Source organism: Protopterus annectens, chromosome 3.part0 (genome assembly GCF_019279795.1).
Source record: "Protopterus annectens isolate FY-2018-M chromosome 3.part0, PAN1.0, whole genome shotgun sequence".
NCBI lineage: Eukaryota > Metazoa > Chordata > Ceratodontiformes > Protopteridae > Protopterus > Protopterus annectens.
In genome coordinates, this window is record NC_056731.1 from 1,140,461,764 (window position 1) to 1,140,486,091 (window position 24,328).

Here is a 24,328-nt window from a genome sequence, read left to right on the forward strand (position 1 = left end):
CACCATGACTGCACTAACAAGATATCACTTGAGTGAACTCCACCAAAATTCTCCATTACTTACTTAGCTGTAGTTGCAGTAGAAGGAAACTACTTTGCACTTGGCTGACTGAATTAGTATCCACAGTTGTACTCAAAGGTGAAAAGTTAAGCTTTTAGAAAATAAATATTCAAAATATGTTTTTATTTCTTATGTGCACAGGTGTCATTAATACTCGATGACTGATATGGGTTAAATTATAACATCATAATGAAGTTATTTCTTAGAAAAAGAAAAGTGACTAAATTTAAATAAACAATGGATGAATGGTAAAAGAAATGTCATATTTTTCCCCAAAAAATTGTTACTAGTTTTCACATCAAAATAATTTATTTCTTGTTCTTTATAAATGTTTTAATTGGATTAATTGTTGCTGTGTTTCTATTAGTCCACCAATTATGACATTGTTCACAATCTGTACAAAAGAATATCCCACATTTTTGTATTGTGCATAATTTATAATGAATCGTTCTACATTTGCACAGCATAAGCAATGTTGGCACAAGAAGCAGAAACTGGGAGTTGGATGTATAAGCAGGCAGTGCTTTGGGGCAAGCATCCCTGCTCAGACAGAAAGTTCTGAGCAGTGCTACATGGAACAAAGTACAGTTGTGTACACTTACCATAAATGTAGATGTTCAGAGTGTATTCACTGTTGCAGTCATCATCTGTGGTTTATCCCTGCTGTGGTAGCCCTCGGCTGGCCCAAATACTAGAGTCAGTGTTTTTGGGCACCGGCTGCTGTCGCTTGTAGTCTGACGTCAAGTCATCAGTACTATAAAGCAAGGCAGCTGACATCATTACATCAGCTTTTCTTGCCCTAACCCGTCAGAAGCACAAGGGAAAAGAGAGAAGTTGTCCTGGTGGCTAGGAGCCACCTTGGGAAGCATGTGTCCCCCTAGGGGAAGATGTGAAGAAGAAGAAAAAAAAGAGGCGGATGGAGGGAGGGAAACCAAGACTGCAACAATGAATACACTCAGACATCTACATTTATGGTAAGTGTACATAACTGTACTATGTTCTTCGTGTTTCACTGTTGCAGTCATGACCTGTGGGAAGATTCCCAATGCTGAGGTAGAGGGTGGAAGGATAGATAGATTCCTAGGTATAGGTCAGGAGGGCCTGCAGGATTGCAGAGGCAAACCCTGTCCTAGGCTTTGAAAAGAGAGGTAGGTGGTAATGCTTTGTAAAGGTGTGGACAGAGGTCCAGGTGGCTACTTCCAAAATGTCCCTGGTAGGTACTCCTCTGAGAAATGTAGTGGAAGTCAAGGTTGCCCTAGTGGAGTGTGAGCTGATTGACCTAGGGATGGGTTTCCCCATGTAGTCTGTAGCAAAAATGGATACAGTGTAAAATCCATTTGGAAATGGTTTGTTTGGAGATGGGCTTCCCCTCTGCTCCTGTAGCAAAGCTTACAAGGAGCTGGTCAGTTTTTCTGAATGGCTTAGTGCAATCCAGATAGTATCTGAGTTGTCTGTGTACGTCTAGTGAGTGTAGAATTCTTTCTCCCTTGTTTTGAGGATTGACAAAGAAGGTGGGAAGGTGTATGGCCTGGTTAAAGGTCACATCAGATACCACCTTGGGCATAAAGGAGGGATTAGTCCTCAGGGAGACTCTGTCTACATGGAAAATTATGAAGGGCTCGACAGCCTCATGATCTTGAAGTTCTGAGACCCTTCGGGTTGAGGTGATAGCTAGTAGGAAGGTAGTCTTCTAGGAGAGGTATTTCGATTCTGTTGAAGTGGCAGGTTCAAAAGGAGGTAAGGTTAGTTTCTCTAACACATAATTCAGGTCCCAGGTTGGGGTAGGAGGTCTTCTGGGAGGCCTGATATTAGAAATTCCTCTGAAGAACTGCTTAATCAAAAGATGAGAGAAGAGGGTCTGAATCTTAATGGGCAGAGATGGCCGAGGCATAGATTTTAATAGACGAGAAGGAGAGGCCACTATTGAGCAACTCTGCTAAGTAATCCAGGATGAGAGGGATGCCCCCTTTTGATCATTTCCAGGAGCAGAATCTTTTCCATTTTCCTGCATAAGATTTTCTTGTGCTGGGCTTTCTGGCTCCTGTGATGATGTCCAGGACCTGTTTGCTTAACAGTGACTTTTTTTAGTTTTTAGTGTATGAGCCATGCTGAAAGTTTGAGAGCCTGTAGGTCTGGGTGCAGTACCTTCCCCCTCTCCTGGGTCAAGAGGTCTGACCTTAGGGGAAGTAGCTTGGGGTCTGTAAGATCAGACTGCAAAGTAAGGGGTACCAATGCTGTCTGGGGCCAATCTGGAGTGATGAGGATGGCCTTTGATCTCTCCTCTCTTATTTTGATCAGAACCTTGGGAATAAGGGGCAGGGGAGGGAATGCATACACAAAGCGGGAGCTCCAGGGGAAGGTCAAGGCATCCACCCTCCATGCTAGGAGGTGATACTCAGTGGTACAAAACTTGTGCATCTGGTGGTTGAGGTGCAAGGCAAAGAGGTCCACCTCTGGGGTCCCCCACTCCTGGGTGATTTCTAGAAAGATTTCTCTGTGGAGCTGCCATTCATGGGGGTCCAGTAAGTTTCTGCTTAGGTGGTCTGCTAGTGTGTTGTTGATACCTGGTAAGTATTGGGCAATTAGATATAGCCCCATGGAGGTGGCTGTAAGCCACAGACTCATGGCTAACCTGCACAGGGGGTAAGATTGGGTGCCCCCTGCTTGCTGATGTACCACATTACTGTGGTGCTGTCTGTTTTTATAAGGAGGACCCCTGGCCTGAGAAGGGGTTGGAAGGAAGTCAAGAGTGCTTTGCACTGCCATCATTTCTTTTTGATTGATGTGCAAGTGAAGTTGCTGGACATTCCAAAGGCCTTGGGTACACCTGCCTGCTAGGGGAGCACCCCAAACTATGTCTGAGGCATCGGTGGTGATTGTCTGGCTGGCAGGGCGGAGGATGAAGGGAAGACCCTTGTTCATGGCACAGGCCTCTTCCCACCAGAGAAATTTATTCCTTATGCAAGGGATCAGTGGGAGATTGGTCTCTAGGGACTGAGAGTGCTGACACCAATGGTTCTTTAAGTACCATTGAATCTTTCTCATGTGAAGCCTGGTGAGAGGTATGAGAAGGATGCAAGATGCCATGTATCCCAGGGCTTGCAGGAACTTCATCGCAGAGAGGTGACTTCTGGAAGCCAGCTGGGTGAAGTAGAGGATCAGGAAATTCTGATTTTCTGGGGATAGGAAGGACATTAGGGTTGTTGTATTTACCACAGCTCCCAGGAAAACAATTTTCTTGGTGGGGTTTTGTTTGATTTTTTTTTCTCGTTGATGGTGAACCCTAGGGAAGTTAGGCATTTTTTGACAAACAGAAGATCCTGGGGCAACTTTTCTTTGCTTCCGCCTGAATGAGGCAGCCATCCAGGTAAGGGTAAATCTGTATATTTCTCTGTCTGCAGAATGCTATAGCCAGGGCCAAGCATTTAGTGAATACTCTGGGAGCAGTAGACAAGCCAAAGGGCAGTGCAGTGATTTGGAAGTGCTGATTTCCTGCTCTGAAGCGCAGGAATTTTCTGCGTGATTCCCTGATGGGGATGTGGACTAGGCATCTTTTAGGTCTAGTGTCACCAGCCATGCATTTTGTACAAGCATAGGCAAGAGCTGCTGCAAGGTTAGCATTTTGAATCTGGTGACCACCAACAAGGTGCTCAGTTTGGATAGATCCAGGATGGGGTGCCAAGTGCCCTCTTTTCTGGGAACAAGGAATAGTCTGGAGTAAAAACCTTTTCCTGTTTGATCCAGAGGGACAGGTTCTGCTGCCCCCTAGGATATTAGCATTTTTTAAAGAAATGTTTACTGGGCTACTGTTACAGATGTTCCTTTAAAATGATCTCTGTAGTTTTACTTTACACTGGGCTTTCATTTGGTCTTTGGCTTTTATTCTTTTATGGTAAATTTTAGGCTGTACATGTCAATCTCAAATACAAGAGAGTGACCATAATGTTCTGTACTTGTAATTAGTTTTGTACTGTAAGGTTAGTGTACTTTGAATGAAAACAAGTTGAAATGCATTACTGTGACTTTCATTTATTTATTTTTATCAAAATCAGATATCTCAATTGTTACTGTGCACTTGTGTAAAAAATCCAAACTACATAAATGTAGCCATTGTTATTCTTTGTTTTTAAGTTGATCACAATCATACATATTGCGGTATGCACATTCAGCAATGTGGCTATCATGCATGAGCACATGGCAATTCATTGATGAAACTGACTGAACCTTGCTGTCACTTGATCTCTTTTAAACAGTCATTTATTTGGTTTGCAAAGCTAGTATTCATTTGTTTGTAAAATGTTGAATACATTATTGTAGCCATTTTATCAAAATAAGACATGAGAGGAGTACACAGCCAGTAAAGTGTCTGTAACTTATGAAAACATAAGTGGTCTCTAGATAAAAGTAACTGATCCCTGATGTCAATGGACCACAGTTACAGCAATTGATGCAGCTTGTCAAGGACAGTGTACATTATGTACGCGTGAGCATTTGTGTGGTGATTTTTGAAGTGTACAATCACAGCCTTTGTTTGAGGATATTTTTATATCCCTGTTTCACAGTAAAGTAGATGTACCCTATCAGAATGGACATATTTGGGACAGACTGATAGCTAAAATTAGTGCATGTGACATTTTACAAACAAAATGAAGATAACCCATGTTTTGACTTTATAAATATTAATTTTTATAATAATAATTACATGTTTTATCATTACACCGCACCCTGGTTCCTTATTGGAAATGTTTTGAACTCTTTTTCACAAAAATATGCATACCTTCCCATTTCTTACACAGGCAAATGCATACCACATAAAACATAAACATAGTGGCACAGTGTGAAATTCTGCATTAGGGGTGCATTATATGTCTTGCCGTCACATTGCAGGTGAAGCTTCTATCAAAACTATAAGCGCACTAAATTGTTATTGCATCAGAACTCAAATTCATTTATATTTCCCCAAGGATATTTTTGAGTCACTGGACTTATTTTTGTACTACTACCCCACCCCATCCAAATTGGTGTAATTGAAGTTGTGTGTGTGTGTGTGTGTGTGTGTGTGTGTGTGTGTGTGTGTGTGTGTGAGAGAGACACACACACACACACACACACACACACACACACACACACACACACACACTTCAGAAGGTAGTAATGATGCTAACTCTCAAATTCTTCTTGCAACATTCTCTCTAGCTATACCACTGAGACATTTCTCACTGTCATATCATTTATTCTTAGTGAAAATCTCTGTCATAATTCTGTTGCTGTCATGAAATTTTTGTTCAACTTCCATTTATTCTCTGCACTGTGCTAAGCAGGTACCATTTATCTTGTGGTCATTCTTTTCCTGCTGTACTTCATTAGAAGACCTCTAACAACTCTGCTCATGTATTTTGGGGTACTGTACCCCTCTACAGTTAATAGATGGAGAAACATCACAGCATTCACAGCCAAAAGTAATTTACTATCCCTGCTTGTCAACATTTACAACAGCAGATGTGGCAGCAGCAGTTCTTGTAGAAGTAATAAGGGTTTGGTTCCTTGTGGCATCATTCAAAGGAAATATGACCTCTTCCATCTTGGCAAATTGCTACCAAAATAAACAGCATCACAGTTTCTGTAGCATCAATAAAACAGCTCTTCTTTACACTATGACATTTACAGCATTGCTTAACAAATGGCTACTTTACTGTTTAAAATCCTTTTTGTACATTAGGGTACATGTTTGCATATGGTAGCTTAGTATACACAGCTCCTAAACCATTACCAATATGACATTATCCCAATGACCGGATTTTGTATTTTGTATCTGATTACGTACTTTTGTATTCTTTCCCATGTGCACATTCAAAGTCACCATTCTTATTTACATTTCACATCTGATGAATTTTCATCAAGTGGTGGTCAGATATACCAGCTAGTTATTAAAGATGTTGATTTTTTTAAACCTTACACCAAAAAAAATATAAACTTCTTGTTAATAGCTGGTAGTTTACATATCCTTCTGGTATGTTTTTTGTAATATAAAGGCTACCAGAACACATGAAACAAAACTGAGTGTTTTGCCTTCAAATTAGTGTATGTAATATACAGCCACTGATACAGTTTGTCAGGGACATTGTATATTACTGTACACTTTGTCTCTGGGTTACATAAATTACAACAAAAAGAAAATCCACATTGCTTGAGTGAACTACTGTCTTATTTACATTTTAAGTAAAACAGAACTGTTCATTTTTTGACATTCTTGGGTTTACTTAGAAGTCTTATTGCACAAGTAACCTTGTTAAATAACATAAAGTAAATTTAATGGTGCTAATTTTATGGGTAAACTCTAGAAATCTAACAGAAGCATATTAAATTCTTTCAATGCAGTCAACATGCTCCGTATGTCAAACAAGCCAGTCACTCTGCTATGTGCCCTTATATTCTTAACTATCCCAAACTGCAAAACATTGCAATTAATCATGCATCACTAAGATTACAAAGGAAGCCATGTACAGAAAACAAAAAAAAAAAAAAAACTTTTATTTGTAATGTTTTCATGAAATGTTAACACCTTTGCAAAGGACATCCTATTATTAGGTATATTCTGAAAATCTGCAAGCCAAACTTTTTGATGGCTAGCTGTGCTATACAAGCTTTATTGAAAAACTTTGAAGACACCTCTGTAGCTTCTGGAGTATTTACAAATTATCATAATAGGTAGTACAAAGTATTTTCTAATCTTTATTGCTTATGTTTAGTGAACAACAACCAGGTGTTTTTATGTTTTTGTACAAAACTACAAAATAAATGAAATCATAAAAATTTTTCCTGAGAGAATTTTTTTGTTCTTTTAACAACTTTTAAAGCAATTGGAAAAAGAAATGGGAAAAAGTGTAAAGTTTTATCAACCATTCTACAGAGGGCTTGTTAACCTTCTTTATTTAAATTACATATAAGTACCATTAAGTTAAAATGTATACATTCATTATAAAAGAATGTTAAATCTTACGGAAATGATTTAACACTGATTGCTGCAATGCAAATTGCACTTTTAATAAAATATTGAAAATATGGAAGAAGAAATTGTTTGCTACCCTGTTTCAAAAACACAGACTGATTAAATTCAGTCAAAATGTAGTTAGGACCTTGAGAAACCAAAACTGAACTTTCAAAACAAAAACATTTAAAAATGCCATAGAAGAACACACATGTCAGTTAATCTGTGTAACTGCAAAAATTCTGAAAGAAAGAATCTGAAAAACATGTACCTTAATGGCAAAATAATAGGTAATTTTTGTGTTTAAACATGTCATACTCTTGAACTTCAAAAAAAAGAAAAAAACTGGGAAGGATTGTCAACTCCATAAAACAAGGTTGACTAGTATCAATTGTGACCCTTTGGGACACAGACAAATAATTAACAACTATAAGACAATTATTTTCCACAGAGTCTTCTGTTCACTGAATTCAAAAGTAGAGGCACCAACTGTTGACTCCAATAAGTGAAACAGATCATTTTTAAAGGCAGCATTGTTGGGAACGTTGAACAAACCCCACCATCACAGCATGTAATTATGCCAGCTCTAGTAGCTGTATCTGCATCCAGAAGGAAGAAATATTTCCTTTGGTTATTTCCAGTCAGAAAAAAAACAACCAATAAGGCAGGGTGGTCATGGGACAGCGCCTTTTCACTCATCATCTCTCAGAAACAACTCCAAGGAATGTTCATCTACTATCCAGCACTGACGCTTCTGAGTTGTTTTTATGAAATGGAATAATGTCTACTGAGCTGCAGCATTACAAGAACTTTGTTTTCATCTGAGGAGTCAAGCAAGTGCTATGGCACACCAAGAATCCTGTCTTACAGAAGATGCCACATCTGCTGTGGAAGTCAGTGTGACACCAGCATAGAGCCCATCTTGATTTGAGTACTTCACTGTGTTCACTTCAGGACTACTGCTGTCTCCCTGGACAGATATCACTGAAGAACTGGCCTGCAAGAAATTAAACAAAATATATGTTTAAAAAATACGAGCTCATAAATGAGTGGTAAGTCTTTTGAATCCCAAAGAAGTTTAAGAAACATGACAAGTCACATCTCATTTCAGAATATACTAAAACATAGTACATGGCATATAATCTTACAAAACAGAATGATCCATCAGAGGTAAACTTGTCTGAAATATGTTTGCAACAATTTAAGACTGTGTGCCACAAACTACAATCTTCACTATTTGTAGTCTAGACATAAGTGGCTAAAGTGCTGCATAAGGTACAGTTTCCAAGTTTACTTTCTAGCAACAAGACAGTGAATTTCATGAATTTGAAGCATCCACTTTTAATCAATGTGATAAAAAGGGGTCAAGCTATAGAAAGTTAAAATGAAGGACTATGGCTACAATAAATGCACTTCTAAAACCCTAAGAATGCGGTTGAAATGGGTACTCCACAAACAAATTAAGTGCAGGGCAGATGTAGAATGGGTTTACAGTCCACATGTGGAATGTACAACACTCTCATTAAATTTTTTAGTTCTCATTATTTTATCATGATCTACTTCAGTCTTACATGGGATTCAGATAATGTGGTGTCACAGGAGAGACACCAATAACAAAAATTCAAAAACTACTCAATTGACATATTATGGCAAAATAGTTTTAACAAATGTTTGCAGAAAACAGTAAAGAAGACTCCTTTGATGGAATGTAAACTGTGGTTTCATTACAGCAGTGCTTGCATCTTTGTGAGACAAGCGTACACAGGTTTGAAATGAACACTTATAAACAGACTACAAGGGAAAAAGTACAGTTGTGTACACTTACCATAAATGTAGATGTTCGAGTGTATTCTCTGTTGCAGTCATCACATTTGGGTAATCTGCTGGCAGGTTACCCTCAATTGGCCTGAATATCAAAATCTTGGGTCCTGCATCAGTTGCTGTCTCCTCTTCCATGACGTCAGGTCGTCAGGGGTATAAAACATGCAGCCAATGCCATATTCTTTAGTTTTCCTTGCCCCAAATGTCAGGTGCCACCCAAATGGGGAGCAAAAATATATGTATACATAAATATATTTATATATAATTGCAATTGTAACAACATAAACTTTACCTTCATCTAAAAGCAAATACACCACAAAGGCTGAAGCATATAGTGAAGGAAACAGAAGTTCTAGAAAGAAGGGGGAAGGCTGGTGGGTAACCCGGACTGCAACAGTGAATACACTCGAACATCTACATTTATGGTAAGTGTACACAACTGTACTATGTTCTTCATGTTTCACTGTTGCAGTCATCACATTTGGGTAGAATCCCAAAGCTATGGATGGGAGGCTGGAGCTAAATAGCATTAGGAGTGGCTATAAGGCCCTGCAGAACTGCAGTGGCAAAGCCTGCCCTGGACTTAGAGAAGAGAGGTAAATGATAATGCTTTGTAAAAGTATGAACAGAGCTCCAAGTAGCAGCTTCTAGAATGTCTTTGGTTGGCACCCCTCTGAGAAAAGCTGCTGAGGTAGATGCAGCCCTGGTGGAATGTGACCTGATACCCTTGGGCAACGGTTTACCATGATGCAAATAGCAGAAACGAATGCAGTGACTTATCCACTTTCAAATAGTCTGCTTTGAAATAGCCTTCCCCTCTGATCCTGCAGCAAATGCCACCAGTAGTTGCTCAGACTTTCTTAGAGATTTGGTCCTGTTTAAGTAGAATCTTAGTTGTCTGTGTACGTCCAAGGAATGCAGAATCCGCTCCACCTTGTTCTGCAGATTTGGGTAAAAAGTTGGCAGGTGAATAGTTTGGTTAAGAACCACACTGGATGCCACCTTAGGTATAAAGGAAGGATTTGTCCTGAGGGGACACTCTGTCCGGCTAAAATATAATAAAAGGCTCCACAGCCATGAGGGCCTGTAGTTCTGAAACCCTTCTTGCTGAAGTGATTGCCAGAAGGAAAGCTGTTTTCCAAGATAAAGACTTTATATCCGCAGTAGCTGCTGGTTCAAATGGAGGCAGGGTGAGCTTTTCCAACACACAATTGAGGTCCCATGCAAGAGTTGGTGATCTTCTGGGAGGCCTTAAATTTTTGGCCCATCTAAGATACTGTTTTAGCAGAGGATGAGAAAAGATAGGAGGCTCTGTGTTGTAATGAGCCGAGATGGCTGAGGCATGGATTTTTATTGATGAAAAAGATAGGCCCTTGTCAAGCATCTCAGTTAAGTATTGTAAAATCTGAGGAATCTTTGGCTTTGCTGTGTCAGTACCTTGTGCTTGGTTCCAAGCACAGAATCTCTTCCATTTATCAGCATAAGATTTTCTAGTACTAGGCTTTCTGGCTTCCAAAATAACATCCATCACAGATTTACTGAGAGGTGTTGTTTGAATAATTACATGATCAGCCATGCTGCCAGGTTCAGAGTTTGGAGCTGATTGTGTATAATTTGATTGCTCTGCTGGGACAGTAGATGAGGTATTAGAGGCAGAGACTGACAGGTTTTTCCAACTGAAGGATAGGGTGTCCACTTACCATGCTTGTCTGTGATAAGTCCTTGTGCAGAATTTGTCCAGTTGATAATTCCGGGGAGAGGCAAATAGATGTCTGTCCAGACTCCCCCATCTGTTATCATGCTGAATACTTGTGGATCCAGTTTCCACTCGTGAGGGTCCATACGATTTCTGCTTAGGTCATCTGCCAGAGTATTTTGTTTTCCTGGCAGGAATTGAGCTTGAAGATGTACTTGGTAAGTCAAGGCTGTGTCCCAAAATGCCATAGCTAGTCTGCAAAGGGGGTAGGAATGTGTACCCCCATGCTTGTTTTTGTACCACATAACCGTGGTGTTGTCCGTCTTTATCAGTAGTTGTGCTGGATGAAGTAAGTCCTTGAAAGCTGTCAGGGCATTCTGAACAGCTAACATCTCTTTCTGGTTGATATGCAGATGCATTTGTTTTAGGGTCCATATACCCTGAATGCATCTCCCCCACCAGGTGGGCCCCCCAAGCATAGTCTGATGCATCTGTAGTTAGGGTTTGGGTGGCAGGGGGTAGAGTGAAAGACCGTCCCATGTTCTGGTGACATGTCTCTGCCCACCAAAGAAACTCCTGTTGTAGGCAGTGAATTAGAGGAATCATTGTTTCCAGACTGTGACAATGTTGACTCCATAAACTTTTTAGATACCACTGTAGTTTCCTCATATGCAGTCTTGCATATGGAATTAGTAGAATGCAGGATGCCATGAACCTCAAAGCCTGCAGAATTTGTCTTGCAGATAACTGGGTTTATGTTGCCATCTGTTTGAAGTAAATAGTCAGTTGCCTTTGTTTGTCTGGCGTAAGGTAAGCCATCTGGGCAGGTGTATTCAAGCTTGCACCCAGGAATGTAATCTTTTGAGAGGGTACCAGTTGTGATTTCTTTTAATTTATTGTGTACCCTAGGCAAGTTAGAAGCCTTTTTACAAACGCCAGATGTTGGAGAAGAATGTTCTTGTTTTCTGCTTGAATGAGACAGTCGTCCAAGTAAGGATAGATTTGTATGCTTCTTTGTCTGCAAAATGCAATTACTGGTGCCAGGCACTTTGTAAAGACTCTGGGCGCAGTAGATAAGCCAAAGGGCAGTGCAGAGAATTGGTAATGCATAAAACCAGCCTTGAAACGGAGGTATCTTCTGCATGATTCCTTTATTGGGATATGCAGGTATGCCTTTTTTAAATCTAGAGTCACAAGCCAAACGTTCTTGCCCAGCATGGGCAGAAGCTGTTGCAAAGTCAGCATTTTGAATTTTGGGATGTTCAAGACTGTGTTCAAAGTCAATAAATCCACTACTGGGTGCCAGGCATTGTCTTTTCTGGGTACCAAGAACAGTCTTGATTAAAATCCTTGCCCTTTTTCCTGTTCTGGTACTGGATGAATAGCCCCCATATCCATGAGGGATGTAACTTGTTTCTGTGCCTCTGCCCACTGAATTTGTGGCAGGTCTGGCCAACCATTTGGAACTGGCAAAGTATGGAAATGAAATCTGTATCCCTGGGATACTACGTTTAGATTTTGCTCCTTGAGCCAGGCATGCCTTCTAATCACAGATCCAGTAACTGCGGCCCTGCAGGAGGCCTCCAAGGAATCAAAACCACATTGCAAAGTATGCTTTCCAACCTGTTCTGCTGCATGCAATAATTCATGTAATTCTTTATTTTCCACACATTCAGAAATCAACATCATTTTCTGCTTCAATAATCCCATAACATGCTGTTGATATTTAAGCATACGAAACTGGCAGTTTAAGACCCTAATTGCCAAGGTTGCAGACATATAAACCTTCTTTCCCCATCTATCCAGTGCCCTGGAATCTCTATCAGAGGGGGTAGGATTTTTAGCTGTTGAGGCCTTTACACCCTTGGGACCCTGTAAGATAGTTTCAGGGTCAGCAGCAGAATCATGCTTGATTCCAATAACACATCATCGACAATGTTTAACACAGGAGGAATGGCCAGAGGCCTGTGCTGAGGAAAAAGAAGGAAATCCCTAAGCCTCTTCTTTGATTCTGAGAAATCCTGACTCTCCCAATGAAAATGCTCCCTCAAAGTATGCAAGGTTTTGCCAAAAGAATAATCTTCAGGAGGAGATGCATCTGAATCCTCATAGGGTGGTATAGAAAATTCCTGATCAGAAGAGGAATCAGAAGAAATAGAAACCTGATATGAAGATTCATAATCAGTGTCTTGCCTAGGCCTCTTATTGGGGGGGGGGGGTTGGGTACCCCTGATCAAGGTAATTAAGTCTTCACCCATTTTGATCATCTGTTTTTTGGGCATGTAGGCCTGAGCAGGTGGCTCATGCGTCATTTTTTTAGCCTTAGAAGTTGCCGTTGTCTTTGTTTTTGTAGCTGGCGTCAGTTTTATATAGAAATGCTGAGGCCTGAAAACACCCTCAGAAGCCGGTGCCTGCTCAGCGGCTCCGGACCCATCCGAGGGAGAGACATCCACGGGTACAATACTTTGAGAATCTCGTGGCATGCTGGACTCCACATGGGTCTTGGTAGAGGCCTGTGACTCAAAAGTAGCGGGTATCAGGGGCTGCGAAAGCGCCTCACTGAGTAACGGAGAACTGGCGACTGGCTTAGGAGAAGCTTCGTTGTTGGTTTTGGACCTCGACTGTCTGTCTCTGTCCTTTTCTTTGCATTTTTTGTGAACACTGGTAGTCGGATTGCTATCCAACAACATTTCAGGATAGTTAAATCTGTTTCCAAAATATTTTGAAGCAAAGATATACCGACGCTGAATAGAGCATTGGTTAAATCTAGCACAAAACCAACAGCAAGATACATTATGATCTGGGCCTAGGCAAGAAATACAGTACAAATTGAAATCCTTATGAGGTATTTGCTTCCCACAAGTAATGCAATTATTAACTTTTACTGACATCGGTACAGAGCAAGAAAACGTTTCCCCAACGGGGTACTTAGCCTTAATTGAAGACTTCGGTTCTGAAACTCGAACGCGAAAATTTCAGGAGTCGGCCAACCGGCACTTGCAAAATGCTTCTGCTTCGGGCACCGCGCGGCAAGAAAGACTAAAGAATATGGCGTTGGCTGCATGTTTTATACCCCTGACGACCTGACGTCATGGAAGAGGAGACAGCAACTGACGCAGGACCCAAGACTTTGATATTCAGGCTGACTGAGGGCAACCTGCCAGCAGACTACCCAAATGTGATGACTGCAACAGTGAAACATGAAGAACATCTGTTTGTATACTGTTTGTATACTTTACGGCACACTCAATATTATAAGGATGTAACTAGAAATCATACTACTACAATAAATGATCATATTCTCAATGTATTTTTTTTCTGATGGCTGTACTATGGCAAACACTTTGAAGTGAACAGGAGAAGAAAAATGAATGAAAGAAAAAATTAAAATATGTTTAATGGTAAATGGATTTTAAACAACAATATTAAGTAAAATCAGGTGGTAGTTATGGAAAAAGGAGTGGTCTAATAGGGATGAAAATTTAGTATGATTGTAAAGGACAACAAATAAAACCACCAGAAACCACAAAAAGATGAAAACGATCAGCCGTATTTAGCATTACAAACCTTTAATAAAACTTTTGTCTTGAAAGACTTCTTCAGAAAACAAGATGCAAAACATGACATACCACCATTCTATTTAAACAGTTATTAAGCAATAAAAAACAATTTCCAATTAAAATATCTAATTATCTACCTTATTTAAACAAAACTAAATATGTACACAAGTACATAACTGTCATACATAAACTAAAATAAAACTGTAAGTAAACATCTAATTCTTAATTTTTAATCTATGTACTTTTAAAAAACATTTATATTAATTCACTCATTTAATCCTTGGAACTTGACTGCATTTAGTTTAGTTTGCCATTCAGTTTCAATTGCTTCCAACTTCTTTTTATAACATCCACCTTTCATATCCATGGGCAATTGTATTATTACAGAAAATAAGAATTTTTTTATATCTCTCACAATTCAAGATATGTTTATATAAGGAATTATTGGGGTCTCTAGTTCTAATGGAATATAGATGTTCTTTTATTTGCTTTTCCAATGTTCTAGCTGTCATTCTGACATAAAAAGTGAAACACTCAGAGCACTTACTAACATAGACAACCCCTACTGTTTTACAATAAAGTGTTTATCTAGATATACAGTATAATCAATGCGTTCAAGTATAATATATCGACCCACTACATACTCCACATGTAAACACACCGTTTGTATTATCTCTCTAGTCAATAATTTTTAAAACTAATACTTCTTTTATATAGAAAATTTGGTCTAGAGCCAATAACTTTAAACAAGTCCAGATTTCCTTCTAAAATATTCCAATTCTTCTTTAAAATTTCTTTAATTTCATTACTATCAACTCACATATCTAACATAAAATGTTGCAGTACCAGACTTTCTTTTAAATCAGTAGTAGAAGTTATCAGGGGTGGCCCATGCTATTGGACTGCCGGACTGCAGCCCCCCCAGCTATAAAAAAAGAAAGAAAGTAAAATAAAATAATAAAATACAAAGAAAATACAAGAAAAAAACGATTGCAAGTAACAGACCTTCACGCATGCGCACTAGCAGCATTTCCAATATCCAGACTGCTGCTGAGATAGTCTGGAGCATGCACAGACTGTCTCAGCAGCAGTCCAGATTAAGAAGCATTCAAGTGCAGAGATCCCAGAAGTCTATGCAGTTGTAACTGCATAGACTGTCACTAGAAAGGGATCAGACTCAGACTACAACATCAGCAGGCTGGGAGTCTCATCAGGGAAGGACATCTCACAGGCTTGTAGTGCTCCAACAAACAAAGCTGTTAGTGCTGCAACAAACAGACCTGCTGTACAAGGATTTAGTGCTCAAACAGACCTGCTGTACAAGGATTTAGTGCTCAAACAGACCTGCTGTACAAGGATTTAGTGCTCAAACAGACCTGCTGTACAAGGATTTAGTGCTGCAACAGACCTGTCCCAGGTAGGGTGTGTGTGTGTGAAATGCCCCAGGTGCTACATGGTGGTGGGTAGAGAATAAGGCTTGAACCCTGTACCTTGGGCCCAGGTGGCAAGAGCCTGAATTCCCTAACCATCACCATTTGTAAAAATGTTGCAGATTTTTCCCTCATACTTGTTCTGTTCCTCATAAAATCTGTGGTTTCTGTACTTCTGTGTCCTTGAAAAGCCAGTAGTGCACTGGTGCAGGGGTAGCATTGTTGCCTGACAGCTACATGTTCTCTGGTTTGATTTTTGGCTGGGGTGCCTTACCTTCTGTGTGTAGTCTGTATGTCCTCCCTGTTTTTGTGTCCTCCCATCTTACAAAGACATGTGTCTGTCTGGAGTGTTTCTCCCTGGGCCTCTGCTAAAAATTAGCTTTTGTTCCAAGTCAGACTTTCCTGGTTAACAAATGTTAAAAATGACACACATTTGAATATCACACTTTATATTCTTCAGAAAGTGCATGGTAACACAAAAGCTTTTATTCTAGCAATTTTCTAAGTGTATAAGATGGATATTTGAAATTTGTCCCTATTTTTGGGACTGTATTCCCCCATTATTGGCTGCATCCAGGTTTTGTGCTAAGGTTGAGAGCTATGGTAAGAACTGAATTCACTGAATATGTTTGGGGGCTATATTCCCCCATTACTGGCTTTGTCCGGGTGTTTTTTGCTAAGAGGTTGAGAGCTATGGTGAGAACTGAATTCACTGAATGTTTGGGGGGTTGTATTCACCCATTATTGGCTTTGTTCAGGTGTTTTGTGCTAAGAGGTTGACAGCTGTGCTATGGTGAGAACTGAATTCACTAAATGGTAGCCATTTAAGTTTCCGTCTTCCTCTTTTATAAAACAGCTAATTTGGCATAGTGGTATGTTGCTCTGACTGTTTTGCACAGGGTCCTGGGTTTAAGGCTTGGCAGTGAAATGTATGGTGGTAACACAGCATTTTATTCTAGCAACTTTCCAACATTATACAAGCAATGTTTAAAATGTATCCCTGGTTTTTGGGCTTTTGTCTCCCCCACAATAAACTTTGGCTTTTTCCAGATTTCTTGGTGCTGCAAAGTTCAGAGATACAACTGAGTGAGTAGATTTTACAAGGAGCTGAGAGCTGCAGGGGAGCAAAAGTTTAGTACTGCTTATGCTGAGTCGGCTTGAATTGTTAATAGCACTACAGGTAGTATACTTACTTTTGATGCAGAAGGCTGTGGGTTCTACTCTCACAGTAGATAGATGTATTGCTGATACTATACTGTGTTGCAAAAGGGGTGGATGCTGCACTCCTTTTTGGCGAAGATACCTAGTAACTATGAACCTGTTATCAGTTTGCCATCCATTCCCTATTGCAATATTGCTAGCTTATCATTTTTTTAGTGTAAGATAGGCAATTTATTCCTCAAGGGTAACAGGCACTTTATTTGTAGATGAAACAATGAAATACAAAGTTGTTTGCTAGCAGCAACCTCTTCATTAGTTACAGATCTCTTTAATGTGGAATTATTTAGATGACTTTTACTTCTTCAGAGATTGTGCATATGTACTGATACTGGTAGACTGTAGAGGTTTGAGTTGACTTTTATGATGGAAATGTTCTGAATTGGGCAGTTTTGTCATTACTGTTGCATGCATTTTGTTTCATTGTTTACTGGAAAAATTTCAAAACAATAAATTTAAAACACCCTCTAAAACTGTATTGTATTGTTCAAGGAATATAATTTAATACAATCAGGAAGGTGTATGAAAGAGCATGTGTATGTTTCATGTGCAAGGGGCCTGTGATTTGAAAACAGTCCAAACCTAAAGTTAATCTGCCACTGGCAAAATGTATTTTCTTTGAATGTGGGTTTCGATGCTGTTTCAGTGATTGGGAGTTTTTAAGGGCAGAGAAGTTTTAATGCTAAGTCTCTTCTCATTGTGAGACTGCATTGCTTTGTTTAGCAGATATGATATCTATTAGTGTTTGCGCTGTAAAATGCAAAATAAAACTTTTAAATGAAGTCCAAATCATCGCAGAAGTAAAGCAGTATGCACATTAGTATTTATGGTAAATGGGGTGAAATAGCCAAGTAATGGTTCATTGGAATGGCTGTAGGGGGGGAAGCTCCATTCGACCATGATTTTGTGAGGGGGGGAAGGGAAGCAAACTCAAAGACAGCCCCGGCTGAACTATACCTCTCAACTGTCTAGATTTTTGCAGAATTAATAGATTTTTGCTTCTTATTTTTCGTTTGTTCCTTATAAAATTTGTGGTTTTCTGTCAAATCATTTAGGAATGAAGTCACTAAATAATGACAGATACTGAGTTTCAGACTTCATAACCTTCAGAAAAATGCATGCTAAAGCAAGACCTGTTATTCTATCAACTGTCTCAGTTTATACAAGAGCAATTTTTGGTACTGTTTATATTTTCCCCCCATATATTTGGCCTTGTCCAGATTTCCTGCATTAACAGGTTGAGAGGTACATGCAAATAAATTGCTTTATAGAATTAGGCATATCCAAACCTCTCAACTGTCCCCAATTTTGGCTCAAAATGTTGCTCTTCCCCTAATAATCCTTCCGCAAAATGGCAATTTTGGAAGAAAACATGGAGGGTTTACAATTAATAAATAACTGTAATAATCAGTTATAGATTACTTTTATTTCAGAAATGCATGTAGATTCTTTTATTTTGTCAGCTGCTCAAGTTAGCAGTACTAATATTAAAAAGTGTCCCTTCTTTGACAGGTTCCCAGCTGTATTGTGTGGCTATTTTATATTTTTGAATCACATTTTGGTCCATTTTTCATTATTTTGGCAAATTAGTGGCAAATCATTAAAGACTGAAGTTAGAAAATAATGACAGACATTTCAGTTTCAGATTTCATACCCTTCATTAAATTCATACTAATACAAGACCTACTATTCTATTATCTTTCTAAGTTTATAAGAGCAATATTTAAAAATTGTCCTTATTTTTGGGCCTTTGTCCCACTTCTATGTATGGCTTTGTCCAGATTTCTTGCTCTGAGGTTGAGAGGTATGACAAATGTGTCAGGGCCATCGCAGTCAGCCAGAGACATTTCAAATTGTGACATACTTGTTGCACCCCACCCCCCCATGTAGTGACTATGGATGTGTCCAAGCAAGGCAAGGAGTGGTTATGCAGTGTAAATGTGCAGAATATCCCCCCCATCCAAGGTAGACACAAGTACTACAATGTCTTTTCATCTGTCCTTGATTTTGCAGAATGTTCTGGTTTCTGTCATATTTTTATACTGATGATTTATGCTTATTATTATTCAGAAAGTGCCTGTTGCTCTGTGTTTAAGTAGCAGTGCTTTAATGACCATCTGTTAAGCTTGTCTGAGATTGTAAGATGCAAGAAAGTTTTAATAAGCATACTGTTAAAGAATTGCCAACATTGAAAGCCTTTCTGTTGTTGCCATGCAGAGAATACTTACATAACTAGATAACATATAAGACTTGGGCATTGAAATGCATATGACAGTGTGTGTAATAAAGGACAGGATTACATTATTGTAAGAGCTCATTACAGGCTTTGCCTGCAAACTAAACAGAATGCCAATCTATCATGTGTGGTCCATATCCTGTGTAGTAATCCTTTAAGCAATGTATGTTGAGCTTGTTTCCTTTTCATTTTTTACTTTGATCATGTTTTCCCCATGAAACAAGTAGATAGTTGTTGTCAGGCAGCAGGTCTTTTTTGGATAAGAAACATTTTTACAAGTGGGGGTATCACAGAGATGGCTACTTTCAGCATGTTACTTGCTACTTTAATAAAGCTGAATATAAATTATAGTTAGAACTGCAGTGCAAGGAGAAGTGGTTTGAGTTGAGTGCTGCTTGTTTTTCTTATACTTGATTTTGACTAGCATTCCAGTAATATATTTAAAAAGTAATTTATTTTTTCATGCCTCACAACCTTTTTGTTTCCATCTAGATATTAAGTAAGCTGTCATGCAGCCAATGGATTGAAATTCGTTTTTTCTTCTACACTTCATTTTGTCTTGATTGGACTCTCATAATGATGGTTTGGTACCCAGGGCAGAGTATTTAATTAAAGTTACAGTTTTTGTGGTTTTGAGCATAGCTCCTCCCCTTTCTATTTGGTCACACCCATTCCCATTGACCCCACCCATTCAGCTGTCTCCTGCAGCCCCCCTTTGATTTGAAGTCATAAGCCACCACTGGAACTTATGGTAGTAGTAACTACAGTAACAGCAGTAGCAGCAGCAATAGAAACAACACCAGTACCAGTAAAAGCCCTACTCACTCTACTTATATCATTCTCATCTATTAGTAAAGGTTTATATAATGTATATCTGTTATTACTAATCTCTTCCACTATCAAAAATAACATACTTCATATCCCCTTTGACCAAATAATGAAATAATATTTAAAAATTCTTGTTTAAACACTTCATCTGAGGTGGTCATCCTGGAGGCCCTGATGAACTGCCCCCTAGGAATATTACTTTCCATAAACTTTGGATGTCCACTGTTATAATGTAGATAATTATTAGAAAACCTACTCTTTCTATAAATCTAACTATTTTTTCATAGCTAAATGCCAGTCTAACTGAACATCTAAAAAAATTAATAGTGGTTCCCAGATCACTAATAGTAAACTGCGGGAAGCTAGAAGCATCATTAATTTTTTTTAACAAACTCTCTGCATTCACTAATAGTTATGTTTAATATCAGAAAAAGATGGTCAACAAACCTTTTATAAAACAAGACCTTTTCAAAACCAGTAATTTTACTAAATATATTGGTTTCCCGCCATCCTAATATCAGACTGGCAAAAGATGACTGGCACTGCCGACCCCATTACCACTCTTTTAACTTGCCTATAATATTTTTTATTAAAAAAAATATATGTTCTCTAACAGTAATTCCATCAGGATACAAAATAAATCAATCAAGTTAACACTAAAAAAGGAATTCTGATTTAAAAATAACCTTAAACATTTAACCCCTTAATCCTGTGGTATACACATAAAAAGTGAACATACATCAATAGTCATCATATTCACAGTATCTTCTAAATAATTACCATAATTAAAAGTATTATGCAAATCTCTTAATTAAAAAATCCCATGAATCTTTTAAAAAAGATGTTCATTTTTGTACCACAGGGTTCAACATTTTATCTAAAAATAAGGCAATTCCTTCACAAACATTTCCTGATGCTGATGCTATAGGTCAAAAGGATGGTTTATTGCTATTTTTGTGGATTTTGGAAATTCCAAATAACAACCCTATTTTGGGATAGTCAACTTTCAAAAACTCATACAACTCTTAATTAATTTGACCATTCATTAATAAATCATACAATACATGTTCAATTTTTCAATAACTTTCATGTACCAAATTTAAATCTTCTTGATATTCATTTACATTATTCAAAATTGCTGTTATTTCTTGTATACACTTGTCATTATCCAGAATTACGAATCCAGCTCTCTTATAGGCTTTCATGAATCTCAAATGAGTTAAATTCTTTAGTTCATGTAAAGCCTTTATTTCTTCATGAGATAGTTTGTAAAAAAAACTGTTTTCTTTTACTTTTACAACAGCCTAATAAGGCTTTTACTTCATTCTTACAACACTGCTCAAATACTTTTATTGTACTATTTAATGGTGGATTCAAGATGGAAGGCTTTTTCCATATTTGTTTCAAACTTTTTATGTCAGAATGATAACTAGAACATTGGAAAAGTGAATAAAAGAACATCTATATTCCATTAGAACTAGAGACCCTAATACACCTTATATAAACATACTGTGAATTGTGAGAAATATAAAAGAAATCTTATTTTCTGTAATAGTACAAGTGCCCATGGATATGAGAGGTGGATGTTATAAAAACAAGTTGGAAACAATTGAGACTGAATGGCAAATTAAACTAAATGCAAACAAGTTCCCAGGATTAAATGAGACAAGTACTATAAAATGTTTTTTAGAAGAATATAGATTAAAAATTAAGAACTAGATGTTTACTTACAGTTCTGTCAAGCCTTTTTAGGAGTGTATTTTATATTATTTTAGTTTATGTGTGACAGTTATTTATTTGTGTACATATTTGCTTTGCTTTAGTAAGGTAGACACTTAGATATTTTAATTGGAAATTGATACTTATTGGTTGATAAGTGTTTAAATAGAACGGTGGTATGTCATGTTTCGCATCTTGTTTTCTGAAGAAGTCTTTTGAGATGAAAGCATTCATTAAAGGTTTATAACGCTAAGGCTGTTTTCATCTCCTTGTGATTTCTGGTGGCTTTGTTTGTTGTTTGGAAGTTTGCCTCCTTTTACTCCATCTCACACACACACACACACACACACACACACACACACACACACACATACATGCGCACACACACACGCGCAGACACACACACACAAACACACACACATATATATATATATATATATATATATATATATATATATATATATATATATATGGGTCTACTTCAGAATGCTGAAAAACCAAAATACTTAATCCCAAAATACTGAAGGATGAAATTTGCGCCTTCTCCATTTTTGCGCAATCTTAGAGTTGGTATATATAATTAGCAGGGGGTGTGGGGGTACAGCCCCCCACATGAGGGGTGCAGGGGGCTTGTCCCTGCATTAAAAAATGTTTTCAGTATTTTGAGTTTTCAGTATTTTGGGATTCAGTCTTTTGGTTTTTCACTCTTCTGAAGTAGACTCAACCCATATGACATAAAATAACTTATTTTATCCACTTATTTTATATCTCTTCAAAAATATTCTTTACATAGTTTTCCCCATAACTTTTTTTACTCTTTTACATTCCAAAAAAAAATGTTCTGTAGTTTCTTTTTCTTCTTCACAATGTAAACATATTCTGTCACTTTTCTTTTCATATGGCACATTTATTTTTACTGATAATTTATATTACCAGTTTCCACAAAAATCTTGACATTCTACTTTCTGATTACTCAGTTTGCTTCCTGTTTTTATAGCTTTAATTTTTTAATCTGTTAGATTTTCCCATGGTTTTGCATAGTAGTGTTTTATCATTACATTCTTATACCATGCTATCTTTTTTCTATATCATCAGTTTTTAATTTCTACAATAATATTTTTCTTGGTAACATTTTATTTCTTCATTTTTTTTCTATTTTCCTCTTTTTTACCATGCCCCAAAATTTAAGATACTTATATTTATGCAATTTTACTACTAATCTCTCATCTTTTTCATTTATCCACACATTGCACAAATTCAATGAAGCAGCATATACCACTGTGTTAGTTAACCCTAAACCTCCTTCTTCTTTATTTACATACAAAACTCCTCTTTTAACTGGGTTTAATCTAGAACCCAATATAAATAAAAAAAAAAATCTGCAACAGCTCCTTTGCAAATGTATTTATTATTTTTATTTAATTTATTAACCGGGAAAGTCCTTGTAACGAGCCGATTTTTAGTGGAGGCCCGGGAAGAAATGCTCCAGATGCATGTCTTTGTAACATGGGTGGAAACCGGAGCACCCAGAGAAAACCCACATGAATGCAGGGAAGACATGCAGACTCCACACAGAAGGCACCCTAGCCAAGAGTCGAACCAGAGAACCTCTTGCTGTGAGGCGACAACGCTAGTGCTGCACCACTGCACCATCCAAATACTGTTGGCAACATAAATACACTTGGCCAAGTATGCTTTTTCCATCAGTATTAAATTATCAAATGAGTTTTATTCTGAATGATACTTTACATGCTCTCCTGAAAAGACAGGCTTCTTTTATTTCTCCTATTGTTTTCTAACATCTTTACTCCCAAATGTTATACCCAACACAGAAATTTCATTCATTGCAAAATATATGCCCCATATCCTTACTACATCACCTAGACTTTTAATTTTCTCTTTATTTAAAGACATTCCTATCACCTCTAGACTCTCATTTGTGTAAATAATTACTTTTTTATCCAAATTTTGTTTGTTGAAATTATTACAATGTCATCTGCGCATGTTAGCAGAACTGGAATTATTAACCCTTCAGGTGCTACATACCCCACCCTCCTATATTTTGCAATTTATTTCATATACTCTTTAGTTATGAATGTGATAGTATACAACTTATTGAACATCCCTGTCTTACACCACTCTTCATATGTACCGCTTAGCTTAACCAGCCATTTACAAGTGTTTTACTTTATTATTACTATATACTGACATGCACAGTGTCCTAACTTTCTCACTTACATTATATTCTTTCATTATTACCCATAAGATTTCATGTCAAATTGTATCAAGTACTTTATTAAGGTCTCCTATCATTTTTTTCTATTCATAACAACATTCACAATTTCTTTAACTATCATTAATAATTCTTGACAACCCTCCCCTTTATACTACATATAACATCTTTCATAATATTTTCAATTTTAGTTTCAAATCTCTTTCGTAATGTTTTCATAACAATCTTATAATCATTATTATTCAATATTACTGCCTCCAGTTTTTTTAATTGTCTATCTTCTTTCTTCTAAATGAAGATAAGTATTCATTATATAATTCTTTATACATAAAACTTGCATGTAACCATTCATTCAAAATCTTTAAAATACTTTCTTTGCCAATCCTTTACATTTTTATATATTTCATACCATACTCCATCTGGTCTTGTAGCCAAATCTATATTTACTTGTCCTAATATTTTATCTAGCCTCTTTAATCTATTTTCCTGTTAACTTTTTTCACTACCTTGTTTTTAAAAACATTTCTTGTAAATATTGT

At 37.7% G+C, this 24,328-nt stretch overlaps 1 protein-coding gene across 7 annotated transcripts in view; it reads right to left on the reverse strand.

Moving 5' to 3' along the window:
• Positions 1–6,561: 6,561 nt before the first annotated feature.
• GATA6 (GATA binding protein 6) overlaps positions 6,562–24,328 on the reverse strand; it is a 330,143-nt gene continuing 312,376 nt past the window's right edge. For all 7 annotated transcript variants that reach the window (XM_044065373.1, XM_044065374.1, XM_044065370.1 and 4 more), the window contains exon 7: positions 6,562–8,045. In XM_044065373.1, coding sequence (XP_043921308.1) covers positions 7,878–8,045 — 168 coding nt within the window. In that variant the 3' untranslated portion in view covers positions 6,562–7,877. The remainder of the gene's footprint in view (positions 8,046–24,328) is intronic.